Here is a 12245-nt window from a genome sequence, read left to right as displayed (position 1 = left end):
AATTTATCTATTTTGTTTTCCTCAATCATACACAGACACACAGCACTCTTGCTCAGAAGCTTTCCTAAGCTTCAGAACAGGGAAGCATGAAAAACATCAAGTCTCAGAGAACCCTAGAATAGTTCTCAATATATGACAGTGTTTAACTTTCAGTTGTTCATATACTCCTTCACTTTCCCCACTAAAAATAGTTTCCTCACTTTATTTTCAAAAGACATGGACAGAAATATAATTTCCTTTCCTTAAGCCTCTATTCATTGTTTTATTGAAGTGTAGGACATTTTCACTACTACTTATTCCTGGAGTATCCATTTCAGGTAAACTAGATGAGAATAAATACTTGCCTACCTCTCCCCTGGCTTTGCGCTGCTGTTTTACCACCAATTAAAACATATGGGTTCATCATCTGAGAGGCCTACTCTCGTACCTCTTAACAAGTCAGAATCACAGAATCATGGAATGTTAGGGATTGGAAGTGACCTCAAAAGACCACCTAGTCCAAACCCCCTGCCAGAGCAGGAACACCTAGATGAGGTTACACAGCAAGGCATCCAGGCAGGTTTTGAATGTCTCCAGAGAAGGAGACTCCACAACCCACCTGGGCAGCCTGGTCCAGTGTTCTGTCACCCTCACTGAGAAGAAGTTTCTTCTCAAATTTAAGTGGAACCTCTTGTGTTCCAGTTTGAACCCATTACCCCTTGTCTTACCATTGGTTGTCGCCAAGAAGAGCCTGACTCCATCGTCATGACACTCACCCTTTACATATTTATAAATATTAATGAGGTCACCCCTCAGTCTCCTCTTTGTTGGTAAATCTGGGAAAACACACAATTATTCTAATGAAATCATTGTGTCAACTAACAAAGAAATTCTGGCATCCAGAATTAAAATCACCACCATCTTATTTCAAAAAAAGCTTTCCATCACCTCCAGGGAAAGATAACTTCCAGTACCTGGCCTAAGTCTTCCAGTACCGCGATTATTAACTTAGCTCTTTAAAACAAGAAAACCCAAAACCATAATACAACAATGGAATAAAAGAACTCTGCACATATGACTGAAAACTGAAGTCATTATCAGCTTCCCAGCTGCTGCTCTTTTTCACCTATTAAGGTTTTCCATAGTACCAAGCCTGAACCATGCAAGTTCAAGGTAGCTGGCTGCCACCTATGGCCCATGTCTGCAGACCAACATATTTGTTCTCATAAGACATTTTCTTTCTCCACATAAAATGCCCTTCTACCCACACACTGATTTAAGGCTGACCTAATAATCAGCCAAGAGGCATCAGCATAAGTGTGAAACACACTATTAAAAGTCATATTAGGACCCGTGTAGGTAACCCTAAAGAAGGTATGAAGAAAAGGTATGAACTAGTAAATTATCTGCCCTTAAAAGCACCTCTAACTTTCCAGATAACTAAAAAGAATATTTCTTCGTAGCTCCACTCTCACCTCTTGGTCAGGCTTCTAGTCACTAACAGGAAAATACTCTTATTTCCCCTGTTTACACAATTTATTGGACTTAAAATAAGAGCTCAGTCACTACTTCAGTTATTTGACTATTTACTTCACAATTTTATGAAGAGGCGCTCAGGTGAAAAGTTAAGGAAGGTTATCACTACCAAATGAGATTATATAGCAAAGGAAGGTTATCACTACCAAATGAGATTATATAGCAAAATACACGAATAAAATGTGTCAGGACCTCAGCATATAAAATTCTTAAGTGTCCTTTAGTTTGCTTGGAAAGAGCAAGGTTCCTACCAGTTTCCTGACTGCAAAATAACCTCGAAACATTAACAACTATTGACAACAACAAGCCTTATTCCTAACCATTCAAGTACACAAAAAACCCCAATAAATTCACAATAACTTATATATCAACAAAGCTGATTGTCACTATGAAAGAGACCTATTTTGAAGAAGAATCTAAAACAGGTATCATGACACTAAGGCAATTGACTGTTACTCACAAAACACATTGAACGATGACAAAAATAATAAATTGTAGAAGTTGAGCAAGTGACTGGACTTGCTGGCCCCAGTATATTATTAAGTTAATTAGACAAAGCTATGTCCTAATGAGACATAATATTACATTTGTTTAGGATTGTGCAACAAAACTCTTCCAGTTATTTAGGAAAATTAAGTGCCAAACCAAAACTATTATTTGGGAACGAGGGAGTAGGTTCTCAGATTAATTACAACAGTAGATTTCTCATCTTGAATGTCTACATATTTTCTCTCTCTTACTTACGAAAACAAGATTGGTTTTGATCCCCCATTGGACCTCTCTGGTCATCACTTCTAAAGCATATTGTCCATGCCAAATGATTTTTTAATATATCACACGTTAATAATTAAGATTAAACAATGTTGCTACCTAAGTGTCACTAGTTTCTGGTAATATTTGTAATGGTCCATCCACCTTTGCATATACAATCAGAACATTCAGCCTAAAGACTTTGGGCAGGAGATTCAGGAGTATCCTTCACATAAATTCATGTTTTCTAATAAAATCTTATGGACAGGACACAGTAATGCTCAAAAATTCAGTACCCTGAACATTACAGATGATCTCTGCTAACGAAAATACTCTGCTGCTTCAGGACAATGGTATGGGACTACATGACATAGAAGCAAGGAAACATTTGACAAACAAAACAGACTGTGGTGAGCGAAAGTCAGCTTGAGTGTTCTTCTGTTTTAAGCAGGTAACCAAATCAATTGCTAAACTATATGAAAGAGTGTCTCTTCTAGTCAAAAGGTACCAAAACCACACTAATGCAAATTGAAAAAAACAAGTTTAATGTCCATAGATACTATCAGTACTCACAAGGATAAGAGGTTTCGAATCAGACAAACACCTGAATACTTGGAGAATATTCCATCCTGAGTAAGGAATTATCAATTTCATAGCATGTGGTTATTTCTTTTCTAGTTTGAAGTCCTAAAAAACATAATGCAAACATGGCCAGCTTCTCCAATAGTAAGCAGCTGACTCAATCTTTCTTAAACAGCCTTACAGTAACATTACTTAAACAGCACACAATGCATTAGGGGTAGGTGAAAAAGGCTGGTTTTTGTTTTCTTGGGTGACTTATTTGCTCTACAGAATATGCACTTAGACATTTATAATAATTTCAATTACTGTGTAATATTTTTATTACTATCAGACAGAGAATATGGAAAAAAGAGCAGAAACATTTCCTGAAATACTCTAATACCACTTCACGAAAGGAAGCTTCCCTCTTTAAGTACAAACTTATGAGACAAACAAACAAACTGTATCAAAAAAATGGCTGATTAATTTACTCATATAGGTAGGCTAGCCAACTGGAAAGGACTTTGGGGACATTCCATGGACACCATTAAACTATTAACTGTCAGAAGATAACTGCCATGAAGGAATACAAGACACAATTTTGCCCTCCACTGGCTAGAACTATCACTGGAAACCACGCCTGCCTCGCTGCTGTCAGAGCTGCCTCTTTCATACACCATGAGAAGCCCTCGCGAGCAAATGTACAGTGATCCCATTTGAAGTACAGTGATTAGCATGGGATATCAGAGACAGGAGAGGAGGAAAACATGTTGACCAGGTGGGAATCAGCTAAGCAATGAAACACCTCACCAAAAAAAATATTTCTGTGGACATATCAGAAAAATCAAATGCTAACATATTTAGCCTTGAGAATTGCTAGAGCATTAAACACACGTGTGAAAAAGCAGAACCTTGACACTCTTATCCCCAAGCACAAGCGTTCTGCTTCTTACTCTCTGGATAACTGAAAGCTTTTATTTTTCCAAACATATTAATTTGATGCTGCTGTTTCCTGTTGGGGGGGAGGGGGGGGAGGTGTAGAAAGAAATGAGAACTCTCTGGATTATGAAAAATGCCTCAAAATGAAGGAAAAGGGCAGAATGCAGGTAAATACTCAAGAAAACAGGGAAAACCAGAAAAATACCCCTTAAAGCATCTTTTATTCTTATCTTTATGCAAAGCAGCATTGAAATTACACTGGAAGAATAATAGAGGAAAGCTGCTACATTCCCGTGTTCAAAATTATTCCAATTTAAATGTATTCAACACTTATTAATCACAGGCTTAGATGAAAGAAGGTACTTCAGAGGATTGCACAGAGGCAACACCAGGGTAAAAATTAGCGGTTTTAAATTCTAAGTGGTTTACCAATTACTGTTTTAACAAACAGTAACTCACCTTTCTATTATTAAGATTTTCCTCCTCCCCATCCCCAATTATCTCCCACCTCTCAGTAGAAGTTTCTAACATCCCATTTACAGTGTGGCCACACAAACCGTTGATTCAGTATTGGGTGTGACGGAAGTGAAAACCTTCAGTGGAAGAGGGAGGAAAGGATCAATCAACTTGCAAGCAGTTCAGCTGTCAGTAGAACTCAAAGGATTTCTATGTGGGAACTGCTGTAGATGACTCCTGTCCTTCCTTCTGCACTGCAGCCATCTGCCCTCAGACTTCATCCTGCCAAAGGTTTCTGGCATGTCCATTGTTCTAGACACAAGACTGACTATTTGATCATACTCTAGCTGAGGGGAGAAAGAAACACCTCTGGTGAGGGAGTTGGAACAAAGTTATCCTCTGATGTCTGTCTCTGTCTTGGTTACTGAGTCTGCTTACATGGCAAAAGTAAAAACTTCCACAAAAATTCGTGGTCTTTTTTTTTTTTCTTTCTGTCCAACAACTCAGCTGGAATCAACATTATTAAAGAGAACATCCCCATCCTGAGGGGAAAAAGATTTTTAAAAAGTCAAAAAAACCACAAAAAATCTTACATCCATCTTACTCTATCGAGCATTTATGTGACAAATAGATAAGGGGAAAAAAAACAAAAACAAAAAACCACAACAATGACACAAACGAATAAAAACAAACTGTTTCTTAACTTGGAGTTTAAGACATTTCAGTACAGTTCTGAGTTACAGAGTACTATGTCTGTGAAGTCAACCTTTCCACGGTAGGGACAGTAGTCATGGAAGATTTACAAAGAGCAAATTGGTGAAAAGGCTCTACCCCATTGTTTTTTCCATTAGATGAAGAAGGCAATACAGAGAAAAGCAAGTTAGTGATGGCATGACTGACATGGTCGAAAGTGAACAACTTTAGTTACTCTTTAAAAAAAAAAAAAGAAATACAGGGCTTTCCATATTCAAAGCCACAAGAAATGAACATAATACCTAGCAGCAAAAATTTAATAGTTAAATTTATGATATAATCTAGACATAGACATAAGTTATTGCATTTGGTGGCATAATTAAGACTTAAAGCTTCAGGCGGTGTACTCAAGTGTTTCAAAAACTTCATTCATTCATTTACTGACCAGGTGTCTCACGCTACCATAACTTTAATGACGCAAAAGGGTCCTCAGCAAACTTATAAAAATCAATTAAGGAGGAAAAGTTAGCGCCCAAACTAATCTTACATATAACGCAAGGTTTTACTGCGTTTACAGATAGCTTAAATTATGACAGAAGGCGTTGTTGAGAATGGGAAGGGATACTGCAGGCTGACAAATCTGGCCTTCTAAGAGCAGCAGGAAGCTTATGCAGAAACAAAACCTTCAGTACCTTCAGGACTGCTCCGGTACCCGGGCTAGGCACCGCCACCCCGAAGCAGAAGGCTGCGCATCCCTTGTGAAGTCATTAATACGCAGCCCTTTATCGCATTCCTCGACACCATGATTTGACAGGGTGCTCACACATGGGCAAAATCTGCTATCAACAATCCCCTATTAGCGCGACCCTATCTCTCATCCACAGGCACGATAAGATGCCCCAACACGCATAAGCCCCGCGCAAACAGTGACTAATGACCATTAATCCCCTCCCGATCTCCTCAGCGATCTCTCCTGCTCCCATTTATCACGCTGGCGCTTCACTTCACACACGTGGGTAAACTTTAACCGCCAAGGTGAAGCAAAACCCGTCCACGAGCCTCCCCCCGCCCCCGTGCTCCCCAACCGGGGCGGGTGCGCGGGGTTAACCCCTTCACGCGTGGGGCCGCGATCCCCCCCGACAGTTGCGAGGGGGCAAAGGGCCGTTAACGGACCGCCCGGGGGAGGGTGCGCAGTACCTGCGGCCTCTCCGCTGGCGCTGTATCCGTGGGGAGCCCCGGCCGAGCGGAAGGCGCAGCCCACTTCCCCCGGGAGCAGGGGGTCACTTCCCGCCGTCCCCCGTTACCGGCCGTGGTTGCATCGAACGACCCTCGGGAGCTGCCGGCGGCGGAGGGGGTGCCGCGGCCGCCCGCAGCCCTGGGGCCGCACCCGGCGCCCCGCACCGCCCAAGCCCGGTCCCCGCGCCCAGCCCGGGGCAGCTCTCGCCCGCGGAGGGGCCGAGACCGGCGGCAGCTCTCGACACCGCGCCCGGGGCAAACGTGGTCTGGGCGCCCGGCGGGTGGAAGCCAAGCTTGGTTTCCGAGGAAAGCATCGGGGCGGGAGGCGCGGAGAGGCCGGCTAGCGCATCGCCTCCGCCGCCAAAGCGGGCGGGTGGCGGGAGCGCGACCACCGCCGCGGCCTCTTATCTGACTCGCCTACATGTGGTGGTTACCTGAGGTGAGACATATGAATCCAAAGAGGTAAAAGTGAGCAAACTCCGCGATCATTGTCCTCGGGTGGCGCCTGCAAGCAGTCTCATGCCAGAAGAGCGGGGGCAAAGACGAAAAGCCCCCAGTTGTAATTCCACAGAAGCTTAACGTAAGCGAGGTTTCCTAATCCCGCCGGACTGCCAGGGTGAGCCCCCTCCCGGGAGAGCGCTGTCAGGTCCGCGGGGCTCCAGCCGCACGCCAGCTCCCGCCGGCCTCCCCTCTCCTGGCCCGGGCTTTCCTAAGCGGCGCCTTGACACTTCCCAGGACCATCCAAAGCGACAGGAGAAAACAAAAGATCCTCGAGTTCCCGCAGCCGGGATCCGCCGCCTCCCGATCACAACTTGCTGCTCCGCTCCGAGACTTTGTTCTGGATACCCGGGACGAGCCAGTAACGGAACGCAGCCGGGACGGGGTGCAGACCGGCCACCGCCGCCCTCCGCGAAGGCGAGAGGCGGGCAGGGAAGCGCTCTCGGCAAAGTGCCCCGCCAAGTCACTGGGCAGCCGGCGCGGGCGAAGGGCGGGCGGCGGCGCGGGGCGAGCGGCGGGCAGAGCGCGGCGGCGGAGCGGCGGCAGCCCCCGCTCCCATCACGGGGGAAGGAGGCGGACGAGTCGGGGGCCGCGGCGGAGCCCGGCCGCAGTCAGGCGGGGCGGCGGGCAGGGGAACCCCGGCGGCAGCCCCTCGCCCTGCACAGCATCGCCGCCGCCCCCTGCACGCGGGAATCCCAAACTCGCCCCTTCCCCAGCGCCGGAGGAAGGCACAGGAGGGGCGAGGAAAGAAAGAAAGGAAGAACAGGCGGAGAGGGCGAGCAAAACTTCCCCGGGCCAACGCCCCCAGGCACCCACCCCACCCGCCCGCCCGCCCTCGGTGCAGCAGCAGCGGCGGGAGGAGGAGAAGGAGGAGCGGCTCCTCGCCTTCCCCCGCCGCCGGGGCAGGGGTGCACGAGTCGGGCGGGGCCAAGCCCGCCGCGCCTGAACTTTCTGGTATCACGTCGAGCCGCCCGCGGCCGCCGTGGGCTTCCCCTTCCCCCTCCCGGCCGCCCCCGCCTCCTCCCCGCGATGCTGCCGCCGCGGCAGGTCTGGTGCCGCCTCAGGACACCTTAAAGGAGCCGCACCTACACGGCCCCCGCACGCCCGGCGCGGCCCGGCCCGGCCCGGCGGATCCCGCCCCGCCCCGCGCGGAGCTGGCACCGCCTCCGCGCCCCCTCCCCCCGCCGGCGAAGGTAACGCGCGGGGCGGCTGTGACCGCGCCGCCACCGGCCGTATCCCGAGGCACAGCATAGACCCCGCTGCCACGGTCTAGGGCCGGGGTAGAGGGCAGAGACCCCGGTCAGAGCTGGGGGAAGCATCAGCCACAGAAAAGTGCCGATTCTCCCTCTGAAAACAAGCAAACAAACAGGAAAACCCCAGCTCGGGTCTCCAGAGCCCTAAGCCCCAGGTGGAAAAGTGCATGACGCGTGTGGAGGCCCCCCTCGAGGTTACTGACCATTTGGGTCACCGTTACCGGGCCATCGCGCACCGGTAGGCACCCGCTCGCCACGACGGCATGGCCAGTGCAGGCCCATGGCAGGTAGGGCAGTAGCCCACCTTTTCCCTCACGGTTCACCGAATTCTTTTCCTTTCCTCTGCTGTAACGATCCATGGCACTTGCAGGTGGCATTGCAGACAGGTACAGTGTTATCTGGCATTCCTGGTGGAGCGAGGAGACCGTGGTTTGCCAGATGATCCCTAATGCCTGCGGCCTGGCCATGCTTCAGGCATGGACCAAACCTGCCTGGGACAAGCATCCTCAAATCCTCGCACCCTCAGCTGAACACATGGACAAATGCAGAAGTACACGAGCACAAGGTACTCTTACAGTCAACTCCACGTGGTCGTGATCACAGAATCACAGAATGGTTGGGGTTGGAAGGGATCTAGTCCAACCCACCTGCTAAAGCAGGTTCACCCAGAGCAGATCACACAGGAATGTGTCCAGGTGGGTCTTGTATGTCTCCAGAGAAGGAGACTCCACAACCTCTCTGGGCAGCCTGTTCCAGGGCTCTGGCACCCTCAAAGAAAGAAGTTTCTCCTCATATTCAGATGGAACCTCCTATGCCTCAGTCTGTGATAGCTTTATCTTGTGCCGTGAAAGGTAGTGGTAGGGCAAGAAAGCTTAACACTGCAGGTGAAAAGGGTAGGTGTACCTGCAAGAAAGATCGCTGCCTGACAAGTCAGGCATATGGCAGCTCTACCACCTCACAGCAAAAGCTCCAGCTGTTCCTAGGTTTGATTCATTAGGTTATGAGGATTGAAGGAAGTGTGAAAAGAAATTTCATTTCCATGAAGCATGTTGAATATATTAACCCCATTGCAAGTGAGCCTTTTCTTGCAGTGGGATAATAAAATGCCAGAGGAAGAACCTTCCTTTACTTTCTTTCGCAGGATTTACATGCACCCCATGTTGTTATCAGCCAAACAGGTTTGGATGCTCTCAGCCACCATCTATAGAAATGCACTTATGCTGGCATGCCACTACGTTTGCCCCATTCCGCCTCGCTCAGGGTGGCATAGGGCAAACTCTGCCTAAAAGTTCAACAACAGAAAGGTCCCGTGAGTTGCACTAAATCTATTTTAGTCCACTTTTATGCAAGCTCTGTAAAGACAAACTGTCAAATAATGTAAAGCAAGACTGGTTCACATTGGAAAAGGAAGTTCCTGGTTACATATATCCACTGTATATAGACCAGCAGCGAACAAACTGTCAAGATTTTCCACTAAAATTGACGAGAATAGATCAAGCATTAGAATATTGAAAAGTTAGACGAATAATCTAGTGTTTTAATGCCTACTGGACATTAACATTCAGAGAGAAAAAGAAATTAGTGTCCTACTTCAAACACATTTAGAAAACAGTCATAACTGTGGAATCAATAACAGTGAATACTTTTGGATATGATCAGATTTCTTCAGGCTGTACCTAGCCAACAATTTCTGTTCAGTGACCTCATGCCGTCATTCCATACTTTATGAAAGAAAACTCTATTAGCACCTCCAGAATTAAAACACACCGCAGAAACAGTGAAGAGGTCCTAGATGATCCTTGAACCCAACTGACAACACTGAAATTTCAATAAATTAGGTTTGGAGTTGTTCTTTTTTAATTAAATAAACAGGAGTCACATGCAGGGCTGAAGGTGAGCCTCAAGCGTTTATTTCACCTCCCTGTTCTGAGATAGGGTCAAATATAGGTAGACTCCTACCAGCAAGTATTTTTTAATCCCATTACTATACATTTCTAATGACTGGGATTTCGTATCCTCTTTAGGTAACTTGTGCCAGTTACTGTATAGTCAGATTTTTTTCTTTTATGCCTAGACTAAATAGTCTCCAGAAAGAAACATACCGCCACCACTGATAACATTTTGAAGGCATGTTTTTTACTTCTTCTGTTGTATCAATACTTGACAGACTCATGTTGTACCAAATTACGTATTTTAAATTGATTGCTTCAGTTGAAAAAGCAAAACCACGAATCTACAAGTAGGTCACTCTATAGGGAATAAATAGGTTTACATTTTCTGTGAATGTACATACACATATATTTTATATATACATGTATTTATTTACTTGTAACATGTCATTTTTATGTATTCCTGGTTTTATATGAACTTGTCAAAATCCCCTGTAATCTACAATTGTAAAAACATCATTTGTAATGCATTTCTATGACATATCTATTATCTAGCTACATAAATTAATCCATTTACTTTGTAACTGTCAACAGGTATACACGATGTGGAGAGAAGGTAAATAAAGTGTTTAGCTAAGTCTCAGAGTGCTTTCTCTACTAAAGATAAATCTTTTTCCTGTACATGAGTGAAATAGTACATTTCTGGATTTACTCTCTTTTGCTTAGGTCATTCGAAAAAGGGCTTGTAAAATTTTATGCCGTGTTGAAGTCTTATATATGCTGAAGGTTAATTTTTTTAATTTCACATTTCAGGTACAGAGATATTCAAAACACAGCAGTGGATTAAAGCTCTAAAGCTTACCATATGATCCTGAGGTCAGCATAAGTAAAACGGTTTAAAGCTTTAGTGCCACAGTTACCCCATCTTTAACAGGCATCTAAGGCTGTTCCTATCACTTTCAAGAAATCTTTATCCTTCGAGAAGTATAGATTCATTCTACTTTGGGTACCTATAGTGAAAGTACACTACAGCTTCAAATACTTGTTCAATTTGTATTGTCTCAGTTACTTCATAAAATAATGTTTAGCTGTCAGTGTTTTCTTACTTCAGAAAAAAAAAGCACTAGGAGTGGGTATATACTGCTCTAATTATCTTTTTTAAAAAAATAATTTAGATCGTAATAACATATAACAGCTGCACAGCTGAGTGAATCTCCTCAAATTGTAAGCCTACAGAAATTCATCACAATATCTTGCAAGTAATTGACATCATCCTTAATTCTGCAGATGTTCTTACAAAATGTGTGTTATTCAAGCCTCCTTATTGTCCTTGATGCTGAGACATATATACATATATATGAGACACGCACACATATACATATGTCAGAACGTTTCTAGGAAAATAAATATGGCTTTAACCTCTTCAGATCTGGGAAACACTTCTGTGTGTACTTGCTGTGTTAATTGTGGAATATGTGAAATGTGAATGCCTGAAAAATAAATGGATAAGATAAAGTAGATTTGGTGGCATCTGAAAAGGAGAAGTGAAAAATGTCAAAAAACTATATTCCACTCAAAATTATATCAATGGATAATTTTTACTCTGAAAAGCACAGAAAAAACCAGCCCACTTCCAGTGACAAAGTCGTGTTTTTAAGTGAAATTTAAAACTACAGAAAATACAGTAATGTATGCATTTAATTGTGTAATAGCATACATCTACTGCATTAATCAAAGTGGAATATTAGCTCTAATTCCTAGCATTTTTTTTTAATTTAAATTTCAAACAATACCAAATGTATAACAGTTGAATGACTGAATTTTTAATTTGGTATTTATCTTGTTATAAATCTCATCCCCCCTACTCCCACTGCCCTGCCATTTTTCAGACTTATGCAAACATGTAATGTTAGGGAGAATAGGACTACTCCTATGCACAAAATTACACATGCTGCCTGTGTTTGAGGCACAGCACTATGGTTGGGAAACCTCCAAGAAAAAGAACAGGTTCTACAGAACTGATAGTTGTGATTCAGCAGATGGCACTCTTCCCTCGAAGTGACGGAAACCAGCACTGCCTCTGATACAGGGGACAATGTGCTTTTAGAGATTATTTATTTCATTTTACCCAGAAGAACCTGAACTTCTCTAAGACCTAAAGATCCCAGAGTACTTCACGCACATGATGTCTTGGATGTGTTATGGGGGCAACTGCACTCTCTCTCCACAAACCTTTTTGAACTTCAAATGACTCTTCCATTCTTCATCTTAAAACTCCTGTGTAGCCTTACGGTTATCTCCAGAAGCTGGTTGCCAGAAATACCTATGTGTGTGCGTATGTATATTATATGATCACACGTGCATGTGTCTGCATATGCGCAGAGAGTTTATCATTGTGAGCGTTCTGAGACTGGCAGCAAGTATGACTGCATCAGTAACGATTCTGCATGCTACA

At 44.6% G+C, this 12245-nt stretch overlaps 1 protein-coding gene across 1 annotated transcript in view; it reads right to left on the bottom strand.

Annotated features, from left to right (window-relative positions):
- ROBO1 (roundabout guidance receptor 1) overlaps positions 1–7103 on the bottom strand; it is a 313646-nt gene extending 306543 nt beyond the window's left edge. Inside the window, exon 1 of the mRNA XM_065628684.1 lies at positions 6585–7103. Coding sequence (XP_065484756.1) covers positions 6585–6639 — 55 coding nt within the window. The 5' untranslated portion in view covers positions 6640–7103. The remainder of the gene's footprint in view (positions 1–6584) is intronic.
- Between the last annotated feature and the right edge of the window lie 5142 nt (positions 7104–12245).

The sequence above is a fragment of the Caloenas nicobarica genome, chromosome 1 (genome assembly GCF_036013445.1).
Source record: "Caloenas nicobarica isolate bCalNic1 chromosome 1, bCalNic1.hap1, whole genome shotgun sequence".
In the NCBI taxonomy this organism is placed as follows: Eukaryota; Metazoa; Chordata; class Aves; order Columbiformes; family Columbidae; genus Caloenas; species Caloenas nicobarica.
This window is presented reverse-complemented; position numbering and strand designations above follow the sequence as displayed.